At 38.1% G+C, this 20,696-nt stretch overlaps 1 protein-coding gene across 2 annotated transcripts in view; it reads right to left on the bottom strand.

The window, feature by feature from the left end:
• The window catches only part of sh2b3 (SH2B adaptor protein 3), a 47,844-nt gene extending 27,703 nt beyond the window's left edge, over positions 1 to 20,141 (bottom strand). Inside the window, exons 1-2 of one of the 2 annotated variants that reach the window (XM_082170822.1) lie at positions 19,980 to 20,141; positions 6,690 to 7,670 (exon numbers count right to left, since the gene is read on the bottom strand). In XM_082170822.1, coding sequence (XP_082026948.1) covers positions 6,690 to 7,643 — 954 coding nt within the window. In that variant the 5' untranslated portion in view covers positions 7,644 to 7,670; positions 19,980 to 20,141. Of the gene's footprint in view, positions 1 to 6,689; positions 7,671 to 15,814; positions 18,698 to 19,979 lie in introns of those variants that run through there. The other variant, XM_082170823.1, reaches the window with a different exon arrangement.
• Between the last annotated feature and the right edge of the window lie 555 nt (positions 20,142 to 20,696).

Here is a 20,696-nt window from a genome sequence, read left to right as displayed (position 1 = left end):
ACCGTTTTTTCATATTAAACTATGTTATTCCCTTAACTAAGACGAGTTGATACATACCTCTATCGTCTCAGTGCGTGCACTAAATCCCTCTGTCTTGCGGCGAAACTTTGTTAGCCCAGTTCATTTAATATGGGCCAAGCAGAGAAGATACCAAACACCTCCACGTTTTCCCTATTTAAATACAGTTACTCGCGAAGTGTAACTCGACCTAGGACGGTGACACAAAACAAAACGTTGCGCTTTTCTAAGCGTGTAAAATGGATAACTATTTTGTATGGCGGAATACCATAGCAAGTGCTTGTAAGCACTTCGACTTGGCGCAGTAATATCTTCACTAGAGGGAGCGGGGGCCGGTGAGAGGATTTTTCACGAGTGAAGATATTACTGCGCCAAGTCGAAGTGCTTACAAGCACTTGCTATGGTATTCCGCCATACAAAATAGTTATCCATTTTACACGCTTAGAAAAGCGCAACGTTTTGTTTTGTGTCACCGTCCTAGGTCGAGTTACACTTCGCGAGTAACTGTATTTAAATAGGGAAAACGTGGAGGTGTTTGGTATCTTCTCTGCTTGGCCCATATTAAATGAACTGGGCTAACAAAGTTTCGCCGCAAGACAGAGGGATTTAGTGCACGCACTGAGACGATAGAGGTATGTATCAACTCGTCTTAGTTAAGGGAATAACATAGTTTAATATGAAAAAACGGTGAAGTATCCCTTTAAAAACATTCAAACATGTTACAAAAATGCTTGTTTGTTTTGTTTTAACATGTAGTTTGGACACATTTTAGTAAAAGGAACTAAAGAAATTCACCCAAAACTCAATGTATTTTTCACACACTGCACAGCTGTTGTGAATATTCACACTGGGGGCCTTCAACAGTGCTTGGGTCCAAAAAAATAAGCATTCAATGATGCATAACACAGGCGTCACGAGGCTGTGCTGTTGAATTACAGGCGACACTGTTATGTTACACACAGTATTTTAAGTTTCACACCCACCACCAACATGGCCGTGTTTGTCCTCTGAGCGCACAGCTCTCAGAGGTATTGGGTGAATGTGTTATACACAAAAACACACAACCACCCAAAGATGAGGAACTGTCAAATGCAAAGCACACAATGGATCTCCTATCAGTCCTGATTCTGCAGATGTGAAGGCTTTGGACAGTCTGTACCGGTGTGAATCAGTCATGTTGACAGATTTGCTTTATTACTAATGATTGAACTACATCAGTAAAAAAAAAAAGAAGCAGACAGAGCAAAACTATCAAAACAAACTAGTCAGTTAATGGAAACCACGAGGTGTAAAAACACTAAATTATTAAATAGGCCAAACAATGTGCTCAGACATCCAAAATAAATAAATAAACATAATTATATAAAGAAAACCAAATCAAATGAAATAATAAATTAATAAAAAAAAAACGAAATAAATAAATGGATGCATTACTTTAAAAAAAAAGTTTACAAATTTTTTTATTTGATGTTAACATTATTTAAGACTATTCGAATTATAATGTCCCCAAAATTCGAATTATAATGTCCCCAAAATTACAACTTTTTGGAACTTGTATTGATTAATCTACACTGATTTTATCAGTAATCATTTATGTTTCCATAAATGTATAGAGCAATAGTTCTCAGCTGGTTTTGAATCAGAACTGAAAATAGAAATAGAAAAAGAAAATAGAACATGTGACATGAAACTACAATTTGACAAATGAGAAAAGAGTGATGCATTTAAAATAATGCATGCAATTAATCTCTCATTAAATTAGGCATGCCAATTATAAAAAAAACTGAAAAATTTAAAATTATTACTCGCATTTCTGTTCGAAAAAAAAAAACGCTGTTGTCATCATGTGAACCAGTGCTCGGTCTGCAATTGTGTGTGTGTGCGAGTACATCTTTAAGAATGCATCAGTGTGTATTGCTGCTGTGTGCATCTGTGTGTGTGATATAATTCTTGATATAACACTTGTCAAGTGTTATGCTTTCGGAGAAACAGGGACATGTCTGATTTCGTTATGACTTATGACTGTGGCCTACTTATCAATCTGCAGATTCTCATATCGATAAACCCGGGTACAAGGTCAGAGCTGCTCGATTACGTTAAGAAACTAAACTTTTGAGTCAGACCGGGTTTCAGTCGAGTTTCAGAGCGTTTCTTAAAAAAGCGAATGAAAAACAAACGAGGGCACGTGTCGTGAACAGAGCCCAACAGTTACAAATCCCATTCATTTTCTCCATAGAAAATGGTCTTTTTGCGGTTTTGCTTAAAACAAAAGTTCGCAAATGTTGTGAATCATCTCAAAGCTTGCTTCATTTATCAACGTTTTTTTTTTTTTTTTTTTTTTTTATGGGAAAAATAAATGAGGGAAAATACATCAAGAAAAAAAAAATGTCCATCTTGATTTCACTTTACAAAGACCCAAAAAAAAATGCAAGCATAAAACATAAACAAAAATGATCATATATCTTATGCAATTTGTCATTAGGTTCTGTGTAAATCAGTGCAGACGGTTACATTGAATATTGTGGTGTTGATCGGATTCAGTTGTTAGTGGCTTGTTAAAGAGTTAAAACGACTCTGGATGTATTTGTGTGAGCATCTGCATGTGCATAAGGTCACCGTCAAGCTCTAACACACTCCAGATGGGAGGATGCGGTTTTCTAGAATTAGAAATATTTTCCACAGCACTGGATGCGATTGCTTTACAGCAAATAATACCAAAAAAAACAAAACAAGACATGATTACACCTCCAACACATAAAAATAATAGCAAAATCTGAACTCTGCCTTCCTTCTCGCTTGCTCACACACCAACAAGCCACATCAGAAGACGTCAACACACAACACAAACACAAGGTCTTATTCAATCCATACTCTATTGGCTCATAGGCACTGCAAACTGCTGGCTATTCTAGTGTCCATATATATATATATATATATATATATATATATATATATATGAGTCTGTGTATGTCTTCTATCTGATTTAAGGTTTCGAAGCAGAGCTCGACCAAACTTGTTCAGACTACATCAGCAATTAAAGGTCTGTGGTCTCTAGCCCTAGAAGCCCTGTTTAATGAACACTATCATTTGAAGCCCAAAACAGATGTTTCTCAAACCTTCCAAACAACATCACGTACACATACACATACACAAGCAAGAAACTGTCCAGTTTTTCTACACACATATGAGTCTAAATCTGGGGGTAATAAGGTGTAAAATGGAGTTATGGAACATTAGTTTAAAAAAAAAAGTGATTTTTTCACTATTATTTTCAACAGGATCTGCATTTTCATGGGTTTAAATATTTTTTGTTATAAGAGACAGACAACTTTGTGCATGAAAACCACTCCTGGTAAAAATAAATAAATAAATGAACTTGATTTGCAAAAGTCAACAAAATTTTGACAAGCCAAACATGTCAGTCTCTGAGTAACATGTAATTTACTTAACTCACGAAATCCGTAAAATAAGTATAATGAAGCATTTCGAACCTCTCCAGCACATTTTATAATTGCCCAAAAATCAAACATAGTTGACACCTCATATCAAAAACCTAGACTGGTTGTCGTATGGAATATTAGAACTAAAAATATCGACATAACACACTCATGGGCAATCAATCACTTCACTGAATACTTGCCGGCTAATAAATAAATAATTAATACCGTACGATCCATCTGTGTTCAAATCCACATCGTTTGAACATCACGACATCGATGTCTGTCAAAAAATAACATGCACAATACTCTGTAGTATTTACCAGTAGGTCCAGCGAGAGTTCACGCATTACTTGGAAAACACACACTACCGGATATTTTGACTGTGTCATCGCTTGCTTTCAGAGAAGAGGGAGAAAATGGTGGACTGAGCAGTTTCAACTTACTGTAAGTCTGAGGCGATAATGTACCTAATAGCCTACATAACGCACGCGAGTATGCATTTGTCCTTCACTCGCTGAAATTGAATCGGAATGATCTAGATAGATAGATAGATAGATAGATAGATAGACACACAACTAGCTTAGCCTACTTCATGAAGATCCAGCAATTATGAATCATCTAGCAACTTCATGGGTCATGATTTTAAAATGTCATGCACTTAAGATGAATTGCTGAAAAACTGTACCTCGAAAAGCTTGATGTTGAGCCCTGGATACACAAGTTAAACGTATATCTAATATCTATACATACATTCTAACACTTTTGTCTCTGGCCTATCTAGTCATTTTTAACATGATAATAATAAAACACTTCTGTGAGTTCTGAAAGCAGATAATCAAACTAATTTATCTGCTGTGCACAGGCTGGTTTTAAAGTTAGGACTTCCCTGAAACAAAGTTTCTCACGCAAAGAAATTATCAGCCACCCTGCAGCTTCCTCTCTTAGCATAGCTGCCCTCGCTGCTGCTATTGTAGTGAACACACCAAACATAGAGAGCGCACAGTTACAGAATCAAGGCACGGACTAGTGTGTGTACTCTACGATGAAGCCTCCACGCTCACACACCAATGCAAGTACATAAGATACTGTGAAATAAAGTATGATGCATGCTCAGAAAATGCATTTCTATTTCTCTCCTTTTAAAATTATGAATCTAATAAAATGTCAACAAAGAAAAAAAAACCCAATGAATGCGTTGCTAATTTGAAGCTAAAATGTGTGTGCATGCTTCTGACATTTATTGGAGTCTATAAACTTTAAGTGTTTGAACTTTCTTGGTCTACGTTGCCGTTCCCTTATATAGACATTCAGAGCAAGTTCTCACATCTCTGCCAAGATTCCTCAGCAGCCAATCAGTGCCTTGATATAGCCGTACCGTAACCCCTCAAGTGAGCAGACGTCATTTGCTGTCTGAATGAACTAACAAAACCACCAATTAGGCTATCATGCTGTGTCAGCCAGAGAAATGGAGCGAGGCGGAGATAAATGCAGACAAAACAGTAATTGTGTCCTTATTAGTTTCATTACATACGATAGTATCAATCATACTATGTTTCAAATGGGCTGTTTGTCTTGCATGTGGGTGGATAGTTAGGTTAAATGAGAGTTACTGTGAACATATCACTTACTAGGTGAATCACGCCTATCGTTGGTTTTGATTTAAAGCAAAGAAAAAAAAAAAGCATCATTTACACACCCTTGTGATGTTTCGAACCCATCTGAATTTCTTTCCTCCATGGAGCCGGATAAATCTAGCAGAATGTAAGGGCTACAAGTTTTAAACTTTAAGTTGTTATTTACTGAAATTCCTCCCCTCCACCATATAGCTCTTAAAGGAGCTGTGTGTAAGAAATGTATTTCAATTAATCATAAAATGGCCCTGATATGTCACCACTAGACATTAAGAAATCATGTTCATTGCAAATACTTATATCACTGACAACAGTAGTCCGGCCAGGATATTGTCATTTCAAAAGTGAAGTTGCAGCCCTCAACTGATGTTGATGTTGTCATCTTGTGTTTTGGCCTGAAGCGCCACCCGCCACCTATCTACCAATCACGAAGTCAGTAGTGTTTCGGCATCGGGGTTGCCAGCTCTGCTCTAGTTACCACAGCTACGTAGCAGCATACGTTCCTGCTGGATCCTGCAGCCTATCTGGCAACCTCGAGTCAGGGGGGAGGGGGAGGGGATACACCACTCTACAGTAATTTGAAAGTGATTGCAGTACCAGTTTTGGCCACAATCTTACATACGGCTCCTTTAAATCTCATTTGTATTCGCGATTATGAAAATGTAAGGCTTCAAGATCGTTCACACCATGTTTAACATCAAATCCAATTGGTTCTCATGTTTCATTGACATCAAATCACATCTTAATGCATCATATTTGCATATAGGTGAATCAAATGTTAATTTTTATTACCTAAAACATGACATAGCTCTTAAATCTCAATCACATTTGCATGCATTTAAACATAACGCTTGGTTCTCACGTGTTATTGACGACAAAACTGGTGCAACACATCTTGATGTGCCATATTTGACTAATTGTGGATAAAATGTACATTTTTATTAACTAAAACATGATACGTCGTTCAAATCTCATTTACAATTGCATATATTTAAATGTAACGCATCAAGACAAATCACACCAGAATTCATGGAAAAATTTACCAATGCTATTGGTTCTTGTGTGATTTGTCATTGACATCAACCTTCATGCCTTCAACCTTCATCATGATATGTCATATTTAAATATACGTGAATGAAATTTACATTTTTATTAACTAAAGCACGACTTCGCTCTTAAATCTCATTCACGTTTGCATATATTTAAATATAACGCCTTAAGGTGATTCAATTCACATCAGGTTGACATCAAATTTTGTACAACACATTCCGATGTGCCATATTTGAAGATACAAGAACGCAAATGAGATTCTGCTAAACAACTCTTTTTTTGTTCATGGAAGAAATTCATGCGTTTTGAGCAACATACTGTAAAAATAAGTAAATGATGACAATTTTCCAGATTTCCATGAAATATACCTTAGCATTTCTTCTACTGATACTGATCTAATCAAATAGATCTGACCAATATATCAAGTTAGAGTAAGTCAGAAACAACTACAAACTCTGAGAGATACAATTAACAAATTAGGGAAAAAAAATAAACACATGACAGTAGTCACTCTTGAAAAATGCATTAGGTTTTCAACCGGTCGCCTTACCTTCGGTGGGTCATAGAGCTCTAGCTGGTACCTCTCGCTAGCTGTGTGGTCATTGGTCCTCCTGACCTGCAGGCGGCAGCGCAGCCAATGCGGGGGTGTGTCTGAGATAGTGTCATCCACCTCCAGGTACCGCAGCTGCCCCTCTTTACAAACACTTCCTGTCTCTGGCCGGCGTCTCACAGTTCGCAATGGATTCCAACGTTCCCACAGTGCAACCTTCTTTGAGGTGCGATGGGCGGTTACCTGCACAGTCTGAGGTGGGGTTTGAGATGTGCATTCAACAGTCGCAGATGGTCCGCCCACCTGGAGTGAATCGTCCCTAGGGCAACCACTTGAAGATTCATCAAGTTGCGGAGATTTCTTAAAGAGTTGGCATACGCTTTCTCTGATGCGTCTGACGGAAATGTGAGTTACCTCACTACGGGAAGGGAAGGGAAACGCAGGGTGCGTGTATCGTTCTGACCCGGGCCTCCGCTCCGGGTGTTCATCTTCCTGGCTATGCGGCCGCGTTCTGCGTGTAGTGTCTGTAGGAGAGCAGCGTTGCAACTGCTCCTGTTCCCTAGGGATGCCAACGGCATCTGGTTTGGGCGCAAACGCGGCGACTAGCGGAGACGCTCCTGGCCGCACGGTCACCCGGTAATCCAGCACCCCTGAGAAGGAAGTGATGCGTAAGCGGCTAGTCATGGGTAGTAATGGCGGTGGCCGCAGGGGGGTTTCTGCATCTTTAGCCACCTCACAGCTGAAGTGGTGCTGGAACAGTGCACTGAATTGCTTGGAGAAATTTTCCGGCGGGACCACATCCTGTACCGGACGCTCTTTGATGAAGCGCCGGTAGTGCTGGGCAAGTTCTCGGGCCGTGGTGCTGGCATGCAACTCGCAGAACTCCCTCCATCCACAGGGGGGTGCTATGGATAGTGCAGTGCTTGTGGTCTGCTGGACAGTGTTACCATTCATTGCAGTAACCAGCACAGCAGGAAATCACTGCGAAAAACAGATGAACAACATCACAAAATTGCACATTAAAGTCTGTATGACTGGATTTGCAATGTAACAATGACTCAAGTTGCTTTTTTAAAACGCTTACTGCATAATGAAAAATATCAAGTACACATTTTATTTAAGCTTTATTTTGTGAAGCTACTTCAGTACATGTAAGCTAAGGTTACCAGACTTAATATAGAAAGTAATTTGCAGCAACAAGGCAACCAACATGATTAATTTTCATAAGCTACATTTAAATGCAAATGAATAATCCATTTATAATTGGACTGATGGCTAAATTGGACTGAAAAGTCTTATGTAAATGCCTCAAACAATTCAAAAGAGCTCGAATTTCAAATGAAATTTTGAATCAATTGAGAGGTGGTAAAGATCTTAAATAATCTGTTTAACAGGAAAGTTTTAGCCTTGTAAATTTTGAATCCAACTACTTTCTCAAATGTGTTGTGCACATGTGTAGTGTCTTGATGTGTATGTTTATATACATATTACGTCTAGCGAATGTGCATGTTTATTTATGCTCACAGTAGCTCTGGTGACAACCTTGTTCCGTTTTTTTTTGTTTGTTTTTTATGTGGCGACTGGGGCACTGTGCTTACGGCTGCAATTTTGCTCAGAACAGATGTAATGCACACGTAAACAAATATGCGGATGTTTACGGTCTCAAGTTTATGGTCTTCGGAAAAAAAAAGTGCACATAAACACACCTAATAAGAACTGCTGATCTCCACTGACTCGAGCGGCAAATATGGTTGAACACAATTCAACAAAGTTGAGCAGAGTGCAACTTTATGCAAATAAGCAACAACAACATGTCCGGACTACTAATGAGAGTTTTGACAGCGATTTCATAAGCGTCAGCGTGATCGCTCAAAGTCGGCATGAAATCCCAATCTTTTTCAAAATGCATGTTATTGATCTTATTGTGAATGATCCATCCATGCATGTTTAATTTTATGTATTTATTTATTTATTTTGACCTTGTAATTTGATGACAGACCTCTCTCTGGTGATGCATGCCACCCCTTTCTTACAATCGACTGCAAGTCTGGTATACCTGTTCAACTGCTTGCTAATTCAAATATCCATGCATTTAGGCATTTACGAGCCGCTGAAGTTCAAACTGAGCATCAGAATGGGAAAGAAAGGTGATTTAAGTGACATTGAACGTGGCATGGTTGTTGGTGCCGGACAGGCTGGTTTGAGTATTACAGAAACTGCTGATCTACAGGGATTTTCAAACACAAACCATCTCTAGGGTTTACAGATAATGGCCAGAAAAAGAGGAAATATGCAGTTCTGTGGGCGAAAATGCCTTGATGATGCCAGAGGTCAGAGGTGAATGGCCAGACTAATTCCAGCTGATAAAAAGGCAATAGTAACTCAAATAACCACTTGTTACAACCAAGCTCTGCAGAAGAGCATCTCTGAATGGACTGAACCTTGAAGCAGACGGACAACAGCAGCAGAAGACACACCGGTGACACTCCTGTCAGCTGAGAACAGAAAACTGAGGCTACAATTCACACAAGCATTCAACCAACACCCAATAAATTGAACCAAGTCCCATCCTAAATTTAGTCTTTTCAATAGTTTTGCGAGATTGTGTTTTAATACCATATTATATAAGGTATTATTAAAGGTATTCTAGTGTGCGTGAACAATTGATCTCTTTGTTCACGCTGCGCATCTACTGACTTAGCAATCTCTGTACCGAAACTCTTCAATGAATCAAGCTTTCTATGAACGCTAACAAAGTGTATCAGTTTAGCTCATCACTGCATGGCTGACGCAGTCTTCTGAACTCAGCTGGTACAATACAGATTCTTCACTTTTACTCACTCCCTCACTCAGCTCTCCAGTACAGGAAGAGAGTGACTAATATCGCTCATGCAACTTTATAATACACCATAGGTCAAACACAGAAATATCTGTGAGACCATTGTTGATGTGAAGAGGAAGACTGAGGAAGTTGAAAGTGTCAGAAGCATCTGATACCAGTCACTGATGGGCCCACGGTTCTCGATGCCGAATTTGCTCATGAATGTGCGCAGTCCCTCAACACGTGGTGCAAACCACCTTCGGAATCAGATCACAGTCGCCATTTGCAGCTGGGGAATTTTTCTTTTGAGGCTAAAAAAAAAATCTGCACATGGGTGCTGCGCTGCACCAGACATGTTGCGACACAACTGGAGCCAATCTCCCCATTCTCTTCCCCACATCCTCATTCACGAGCGCACTAGCCCTCTCGGACGCCTGTGAACGTTTAACTCTGCGTGAGAAGTAAAGGGCTGTTCTTAAAGTTCCGTTGGAAGCCCTGAAGCATGACAAAATGAAGGTTTAATACATGAAGAAAGCAACAGATCAGAAAAACCACAACACTCGCATGGTAAAGGAGAAAAAAAGAGAAGGGGGGCATTCTATAAGACGGCATCATGCACTCTGCTCTTTTATTGGGTGACAGGAAGCATTAACCTACATAGGGAGAGGAACACCCATCACACGTATAGCTGTTTTCTTTGGTGTGCAAAGTCCTTTCTAAAAAGACGAGCAAAGCTGGTCACAAACGTCTTTAAGATGTGTTGCTGGTTTGGTGGTTTGCACACAAGGCTTCCTAATTTGCATAAAGAAGTTGTTTGCTCAAAAATGCTAATTTTGGTATCATGGACAAAGTTTTAAATCACAGTATGTTTTTATTTAATTTACAAATCGCATTTTAATTTGTGACTTTACAAGAGTCACGATTTTTGTGATAGATTTACAATGGAAATAACTGTGGGAAAGTTGAAAAGGGTCCATTGGATATTTCTGATGGAAATCAAACCCAAATTGTTTTATTCTGTTAAATAACCATGAGGCAAAACCAATTTCGTTTGATAATCTATCAAATTAAATATTTTATAAATGAAAATTACAGTTCATTTGGTTATTTTCCATATGCAAACCATAAAACAAGATTATTCAGAGCAAATGAGCGGGGCTGTTCACACAAAAACACATTTTTGCATTTACAAAAACGCCAGACACGGGGCAGTGTAATGGAAAAAACGTTTTTTCTTAAGAAGATTTTGGCATAATCTCCTACCCTCGTCTCTTCAAACCTGTATGGTTTTCTTTCATCATATTAAAAAAGCCACTTTTGTGTTCCACAGAAGAAAGTCAGTCATAGAGGTTTGGAAAGTCATGCAATAATGTTTATAGGGTGAACCAATTCTACAACCAGCAAGACGTTCTTGGTCAACCAGCACCAGACTAGCACCTAACCAGCCAGGAAAGTCATCGGTGTGAGTGCATATGTCGTGTTTACACCATGGCCCGTGCATCAGAGCGCATGCCGTGTGACGTAGTCCCGCCCCCTGCGCTGGCCCCCGGGTGTTCGTTCTATCAGTGATCATCCGGCCCACTCATGACTCAGCAACCTCCAAACAAACTAACATCATTTCCTCTCTGGCCGTCTCTCTCTCCACATTATTCTCTCCTTCCTCATCCTTCACATGCATGCATGTTAAATTCCCGTTCTTGCAATACATCCCTCGTGTTTCTTTTCATCCTAACTGCCCTATTTCTCCATCTTTAAACCTCGACATAACCAAACAGCCACTTCATTGTTTTCTCACTTTAACCCATTTCCTGTTTCTCACCATAAGCTTATTCATTTTCCTCACTTCTTATTATTCTTATTATTTATCCTCACTTGTCTTTCCCCTCTCCATATACTTTGCATGCACTTTGTAGCCTTTACTAGCGTGATAACGCTCTTTCTGGCATTAGAGTTGGGCGGTAAGCCCAAAGTCTTAAATCACAGTATGATTTTATTTGTTTACAAATATTATTTAACAAAAAAATTACATACATACACACAAATATCTATTCAGCCAATCACATGGCAGCAACTCTATGCATTTAGGTATTTAGACATAGTCGAGATGATCTGCTGAAGTTCAAACTGAGCATCAGAATGGGGAAGAAAGGTGTTTTAAGTGACATTGATTCTGGCATGGTTATTGGTGCTATGCCATGTTCGGGCTGGTCTGAGTATTCCAGAAACTGCTGATCTACTGGGATTTTCACACACAACCATCTTCAGGGTTTATAGATAATGGCCAATAATGGAAAATATCCAATGAGCGACAGTTCTGTGGGCAAAAATGCCTTGCTGATGCCAGAGGTCAGAGGAGAATGGCCAGACTGGTTCCAACTGATAAAAAGGCAACAGTAACTCAAATAACCACTCGCTACAACCTAGATATGTCTAAATAACGCACGTCCAACCTTGAAGCAGATGGGCTACAGCAGGCTACAATTCACACTGGCTCACCAGAACTGGACAATAGAAGATTGGAAAAACACTGCTTGGCCTGATGAGTCTCGATTTCTGCTGCGACATTCAGATGGTCGGGTCAGAATTTGGCGTAAACAACATAAAAGCATGTATTCATCCTGCCTTGCATCAACGGTTCAGGCAGTGCTGGTGGTGTAATGGTGTGTGGGATATAATGCCACAGTCTACCTGAGTATTGTTGCTGACTATGTCCATCCCTTTATGACCGCAGTGAACCATCTTCTGATGGATACTTCCAGCAGGATAATGCACCATGTCACAAAGCTCAAATCATCTCAAACTGGTTTCTTCAACATTACAATGAGTTCACTAAACTCAAACGGCCTACACAGTCACCAGATCTCAATCCAGTAGAGCAGCTTTCGGAAGTGGTGGAATAGGAGATTTGCATCATGGATGTGCAGCCGACCAATCTGCAGCAACTGTGTGATGCTATCATGTCAATATGAACCAGCATGTTTCCAGCACCTTGTTGAATCTAGGCCAAAAAGAAGTTCTGAAGGCAAAAGGGGTCCAAACCGGTGCTAGCAAGGTGTACCTAATAAAGTGGCCGGTGTGTGTGCGTATATTTAATAAAATGACAGTACAGTTGTTGTTTTTTATTATTAAATAGCCATGTAGTAAAGCCAATTATTATTATTTCTGATAATCCATTGAATTAAATATTTTACAAATAAAAATGACAATTCATTTGGTTATTTTCCATTTGTATTTGGAACTCAATGGATGCATACCCAAAAGACAAGATTATTCAGAGCAAACGAGCAGGGCTGTTCACACAAAATGCGTTTAAAAAGGCTAAAAAAGTTGAACTTGTAACTTAAGCGCCACATTTTTAGAACGCTGCGTCATAAGAGGCTGCAAAAGATGCAAGTACAACATTCAAAGACGCCCATGTAGTGTTGTTTACATAGAAAAACAATGGAAAAGCAGTGCAGTGGAATGCAAAAACGTGTTATGGGTGAACAGTCAATATGTCTTGCATATGTACAAATGTGTCTTCACACTATACAAGGCTTGAGTTCAAATAAAAAAACAGCCTTCAAAAATCAATATATACTATCTAACAAACAGTTACGCTGTGAACGGTGAGAGTCACAACCATGATTGGCTTTTGTGGTTGGTTGCCATGGCATTGCTATGTGGTTGCTATGGTGTCCTGATTGTTTTTAGTTGTTGCAATAGTTGCTATGGTGTTTTAAAGGGCCTTGTTAGGTTAAATCTAATCATGCAACGCCTACTACCGTTAACGTTACCTAAAAGTACTTGCTGGTATTTCATAAACAACTTTCCAGCACAAAAGAAAACATGGGGATAATTAGTTTAAGTGAATGAAAAATCATGAATTTACCAAGATTTGTAACATTACTCTTATAATGTGGAGAAAATATTAATAAACAACCGTATCAATTCCACTGTAATCATTTCACAAAACTACATTGTTTTGACATTTCTGATGAAAAACACATTTTAAATCAAAAATTGGTTACATTTTGATTCAAGCTGCTAATATGAAATATTAAATCTGAGTTGATGACTGTGTAAGTTTAGTTTAACAGATATTATGAACCGCTACAAATCAACTGCTCCATTAACATTAACCAAATCAAACACACACAGCTCAGAATCATCATTCAAGCCAAACACTTGGTGCTCTGGTGTAATTTCCGAGCTTTGTTTTCCAATGCGACTTTAAGTCCATTACATTTGCAACCTCTAATTCCCCGGCTGGGGTCTTTGGAAGCTCGACACACACAGAGAGTTTCCTGTAGTGTAGGGTCATGATAATAAAAGCAGTGCCCAGATGATACCGACTCTCAGAAACTGATTTCATACACGTAATTTTGCTGAATCAGAGAAATCGCAAACCTCGTGCCAGCTTCCTCCTTATGATTTGACGAGCGTGCAAACAACACGGAACAAACACTTCGCGCAAGCATGAGAACTTCTTTATAATGAGACACAAAAATAAAGAGTGCGGGAAGCAGACAGGCAGTGGGCTTATTCACAGAGACAGGAAACCCTGCCCTGCCTTGGTGACCACTTACTTATTCACACACACACACACACACACACACACACACACACACACACACACACACACACACACACACACACACACACACACACACACACACACACCGTTCACATGCAGATATGAACTTTGACTTCAAAGTTTTAGGCGTGAAAGGTATGGTAGCTAAAGCAAAACTTAAGATGTCAAGGAGGGGACGATGTCACGTGACGAAATTACTAAAGAAAAAGGACATATGCTTACTTTTGAATCACGGCTTTCAATTTAACACATTAATTTAATGCAGATAAATTATTACAAGAAATAACAACAATACAACATTTACTCAATTAATAATGCCCCCCCCCCCCGATTCATACATTACTCCATAATAAAGAATATCCCTTCCAAAACTGACCATCTGAGCAATTCACGTTTGAAGTACTACCAACTTCATCTTTTTGCGAGTCCTCACACAACTAACCTCACCAAACTTAAAACGGGTATCGCCACATTCTTGCAAATGAAAATACCGGAATAAAACCAAATCCAACAGAGCGAGACACATTTTTGTGCAAAGCAAGGTACTTTTGATATGAAAAAAAGTTTCAGCTTTTAAATTCTGTCCATTTTACTATGAAATTCAAACAATAAATGATCATCTCTTCTTCCTCTTTACTACTAGTTATAGCACGAAATAAACATGAATGACCATCAGAAGGTATGTTGAAAGATACAGTACAACTTACTGATATTTGATATACATCCAAATTAATCGATACTGAACCGGAATTGAGTCGCAAGCTTATGAATAGAAAACTTGTGTCAATGGACTACCTTAATAAAAACAAAGTACCAGTCATTGTTGCAGTTGAACTATTGATGACTTCAGAGAAGGACAGAAAACCTGAAGGAGATTGGTCTATTCATTTGAATTGATTTCCTTGTTTTATTTGATAGTTAGAATATGTATAAATAGATATTGCAAACAACTGCAAAAGCTGAATAATCGATCAAATAATCGCAGAGTAGTCGATTAATCGTTAGTAAATGTTGATATATGCGATTAATTGCGATTTATTTGATTAATTCATTCATTTAATTAGCTTTTTTACCATTTAAATCAAAGTAATCCACAAGGAAGGAATGGTTTGCAAACAGCCAGAGCAGCAGGATACAAAAAAGAAGGGGCTCTTGGGATTGTTTTCCCCTCCATTGCGTATGTGTGCATTCATGTCACATTTCCGTTGACCTAGCTGGCCACATGGTCAAGACATTGTTTATGCCGACCATTTCATGCATTCTCACACATATTGTGCTCTGAAATACAGAAAAATACATATTATATATTTTTTAATATATTAATTATATATTATGATATATATTTGAATATATCTTTTTTACAATTTTACATTTCAGAGTAGCTTAATTTAAATAAAAATATTACTTAAAAAAATTATTTGTACTTCATTGATTTTCTTATTCGCAAACAAGAATAAAAAAAAAATAAAAAAAATCATGTACTTGACATAAACAAACCACTAAAACAAAAGCATACATAAATCAAAAGAGTTAGTCAATAAACTGGTTATAAATAAGTAAGTAAAATAAAAAAGAAGGGCAGGGGTGTTGCCAACACCATAAGGAATACTAGGAACTATATCATATTGACCATGACCATTATTTTTGTCTCGCCACATGTTGCTACTACTGTGGATTACAGAAATGCAAAAACAATTCACCATTTATCAAAATAAATATCAATCTTACCTTGCAGACTATAGGAGAGTTCTTCAAGGACTGCCACCTGCCCTAAATCAGAAAGCCACTCATAAAACGGAGGCCTTGCGTAAGATTTCGAGCTTTACACAATCACACGTCTGCCCAACATGATGCAGCTCTATGAAGGCTTATTACCGCCACTGAATAAAAACTTTTTTCTCAGAATTGCATGACAAACGTGCAATTCAGATTTCATTCTGAGAATTGCGTGATATAAACTCGCAATTCTGCTTTTTTTCTGAGAATTGCTTGATATAGCTAAACTTAAAGACTAAGACTTAAATACTGGACTTCTGAGCATTCTCTCTGACATCTCTCTCTGGCATCGACAAACATTGAGGATTATCCTTGAAACCCGCTCTAAACAGCAAAATATTACATTTTCTAATAGAATATGTGAAGTTTGCCTGTGAAAAAGTCACAGACACAATGCTAGATTGTTGCCATGCAAGTTGCTAGGTGGTTACTAGGGTGATGTGAATGGTTGCTTGTAGGCCCAAATCAAAAGTGCCCAACCCCAAGTCTCTAGAGGCACCGAGCACCAAAAACAAGCAGCAGCCACCTTTTACATCTCGACGTGAACCAGAACAATGAGCTTATGCTGCGTTTACGCCGTGCCGTAACCGTAATTACAAGATGGCAACCCGTGACATTCTACCCAGAGCTGTTCACGTCCTCAGACTCTGATTTATGCGTTTCAATGTCAACACCATAGACTGTAAAAAAACATGGACGATGCCCCTTCACTCTCTTCCATTGGTGAAAAGTGAAGCCACCAAAGTCCTAATATGGCACATATATGGCACAGTAGTGAACGCGAGACCTGATTCTGCGCAGAAGTGAGCCGGAAGTAAAGCCGCGATATAAAGGTCCCGTCCTCACTCCCACAGAAACGGTTAGTACAAAGTTTACTGTGTGAAATAAACAGTAATGGACATGTAGAAATTAACGTTGAAGCTCTAATCTCCGACCAAAAAAAATAAAAAAATAAAGTCCGTTGTTGCCTTGGTGACTACTTCGTTTAGAAAAGCTGTCAATCACACAGCTGTCAATCATGACGTCACATTCCCATTTTTATAGCATCAAATAACAATGTGGGCATATAACTGGGGGGCATCGAGACGCTTTGGCTTCACTTTTCAGCACTTGTGCGACATGCTTGGTCAACACTATCAACACCGAAATGAATCTGCAGCAGTCAGGTGGTACAACTAGAGCTCTGTAAGTTGTTTATGTGTATTATTATTGTAATGTTATGTGCTTTGAGACATTAGGTCATTTAACTTGACTCTGCTGTCTGTGTTTTGAAGGAGGCGTGGCTTTGGAGACGCTCAGAAGGGAGGGTGGGATCTATGCTTTCAAAGCTAGCTTGCTATTGCTAGCCTCTCTGAAACTGCCTAATCTACTTTTAAGAATATTGCATATTCAACAAATAAGACAATCTTAACAAAATATTTAAGAAGATTTCTTAAGAATCTTAAAAAGACTTTCATGAATCCGGCCCTTGGTCCCTAGATATGCCTCAGCTTCCTCCTTCCATGTAAGTTTTATCATCCACCATATAAAACTTGTGATTCTGATTGCTTAGAATTGAGTTGAGGTTCATAGCACAAACTCCCATAAGTTACACACCAAATTTTTTGAACAAACCCCTAATTCTAAGTGTGACCTATAGTGCTAGGGGGGCAGGGGTGCATTAGCACAGAGCACTAATAATAATGCATGCTTTGTGGGGGTCATTCCAAAAGTATGTCTTCAAATAAGCAAAAACACATTTCAACACCTCAATGGCACTCAACGATGTCTGTGCATCTGCCAGACAAATATTCAGTGTCTCAGAACACACAATGACAGCATTCTTGACTCGACCGCAAGCAAGATACAATGCAACCTTGTAATTCTCCCCTGTCCTGTTTGCACAAGCCCATTCAATAGTCGTTCTATCCCTCCCTGACACTAGCATGCACAAAAAACAGACAGAAGCGCTGATGCGGGGCAGAAAACATGCATTAAAGTATGGCTTTGCGCCCTTTTATGAGGCTGCAGAACCTGAAGGAGGTTGATCAAAAGGAAGTGCATGTACACACACGTGTGCACACACACACACACACATGCACAAGTAGCACGCTGCTTTGAGTGTTTAAGGCTCCTTCGACCATATCACGCAGTCACATCTCGACACACTGTTCCCCCATGTAAGGGTAGGAGTTCAGGGGCCAGCGAGTGTGGGAACGGGGATTCTTACAGCTTGAGACGAACGCATGATGCAACAGAATCTCCTGTTCTATACATGAACATGCACATGTTGGCATCAGCGCTTCTCTATACTCATACATTGAAAAGTTTTCGAATGTGCTCTGAGCTATGTGTGAAATTCGTATCAATATAATACACAGAGATGCACAGAAAACCACAACTGAACTGATGCATGTTATAAATATCACACCCAAGGTAAATATTTAACACTCACCAAAGTCCATACGAGAGTAATAAGCATTTGATAGAAATAAACATTCGAAAATATAATCCCATATACACTTTAATTTGGTTATTTATTTATCTGCTGCTTGACACAACCAGCTCTTTTTAAGGAAGCTCAATGGCTTCACTGTCACAAGGTTACAAATATATGCAAAATACAGTTTCGTGGGCTGTAAGAAATATTTTCAGCCAGTTAATACAGGCCAACAGTTAGTTTTAGACCCTGATCACACCAATAAAATATAAAGAAGTAAATTAAAAAGTACTAAATAATCAGCTAATGAAACACATATTTACATTTTGCATCAAAACATTTTGCATCTACGGACAGTGTTAATAGATAATGCACAATATTGTATATATATATGTTCATGTATATATGTGTGTGTGTGTGCATCTTTAAAAAAAAATATTGGTCAAAATAAATGTTCTAGGCCTAGGGGTGTGAGATGATTAATCGTATCCAAAATAAAAGTTTGTGTTTACATAATATATGCGTGTGTACAGTGTATAATTATTTTGTATATATAAATACATACACATGCATGTAGAATTTTTTTTTTATATCAAATATTTATATATAATAATAAAAAAAAAAATAATAATAAGAAAATATATAATATAAATTATATATATATATATATATATATATATATATATATATATATATTTGTATATACATGCAAATATTTCTTAAATGTGTGTGTGTATTTATATATACAAAATAATATTGCATATTGCATATTTTACATTTGTATACACATGTTTACGAGCTCATTTTACATGTGTATGCATGGCACATTATTATTATTATTAAAAATACATTATAAACTAAAGTACAGGCAGGATTTCCGGTCGCTTGTTCTAGATAATGAAAAGCACATCTGGCATACACTCATTTGCATACACATGTTCACGAGCCCATTTCACATGTATATGCAAATGACCATGGCATATTATTATTATTAATAATAATAATAATAATAAAATACATCATAACTAAAGTAAAAGCGGTGTTTCCAAAAATACATTTGTATACACGATCCTGAATATGGAAATTAGCTCGTGCCACATTCTTATAATTAGTAATAATAATGTATATGTTGTGTAACAAAAATTACGTAATCACTGGACTTAATTCGATGCCATTAAGAAACTTGGAAGCGGGTGTGAACGCATGAGCACGAGCAGTTTAATCTTGTCAAATTATCGTAATAATTTTGCGCTGCTTTCTTTAATTGCCAGTTCGAAATGACGCAAATTCTAAGAATCCGTACGTAATTCACGTATCTTTCGGACCGAGCCAGGCACGCGCTGTGAAACTGCGTGATCCCTTTAAACTTTCTTCTGCGCGTGACAAGTTCATTATAACTTTGCAATAAACTTTGAAAGGGAAGATAGCATCGCAAAACCTCAATAGCCAATATATGGGTTATATGAAACTTTCATAATAATTACTGCGGTGTCATAACTGTCGGAGAGCAGAAACGGGAGACCCCCCCCCCCCCTCTCGACTCAAACTCTCACGTTCTGCGTTATCTGCACTGACCAAGAAACTTCTGGCCAAAAATGTCAGGATATATAGCACGAACTGTTAATCATTTGCAGAATCCTATTAAACATCTTAACTTACAAGAAGAGAGAGCTATGGTAATGATTAAACATGACTTGCCTGCCAGCCGTGGTGTCCGTTACTTTCTCTGTCATGTTGGATGCGCGCAACAACAGTCCTGCGTAAACTTTCAGGAAGGAAAAAAAAAAAACACACACACACACACACACAAACTTTCCATGGACACAGCGACAACAAGCGACGAAAATCCTTGATGTGGCGAGACTCACTCAGTTTCCGGCAAAATAAAAGCCCCCTATCGTGTGCAAAGCCATTCGTGTAGTTTTTGTAACCTTCTCATGCAATTGCATCACTATTAATATTCATGATATTTCAAAACAAGGACATCATGTAAAGAAACATTAAAGAGTTCTTGATTTATCAACATCTTGATAAATACATAGGGATTAGGGTGATACAAATGAATATAAAACTACAATAAAAATAAATACAATTAAAAATAATACAGTACAGTTAAAAAATAATGATAATTATACAAATTAGAATTACATGTATACGATGTAAACAGATATGCAATATAGAGACGTACAGTTATGTACACACACACACACACACACACACACACACACACACACACACACACACACATATATATATATATATATATATCAAACACATATTATGATATATTATGATTGTAAATGTTGTAAAAATATGTCACACTGGATAACTCTATATGACTGTAACTATTTGAGGTCATGTCAACTCCCTAATTTAAAGTCCCCATAAAATCAAAATGGACGTTTTTTGGGGGGC

Source organism: Leuciscus leuciscus (genome assembly GCF_965113295.1).
Source record: "Leuciscus leuciscus genome assembly, chromosome: 5".
Lineage (NCBI taxonomy): Eukaryota > Metazoa > Chordata > Actinopteri > Cypriniformes > Leuciscidae > Leuciscus > Leuciscus leuciscus.
This window is presented reverse-complemented; position numbering and strand designations above follow the sequence as displayed.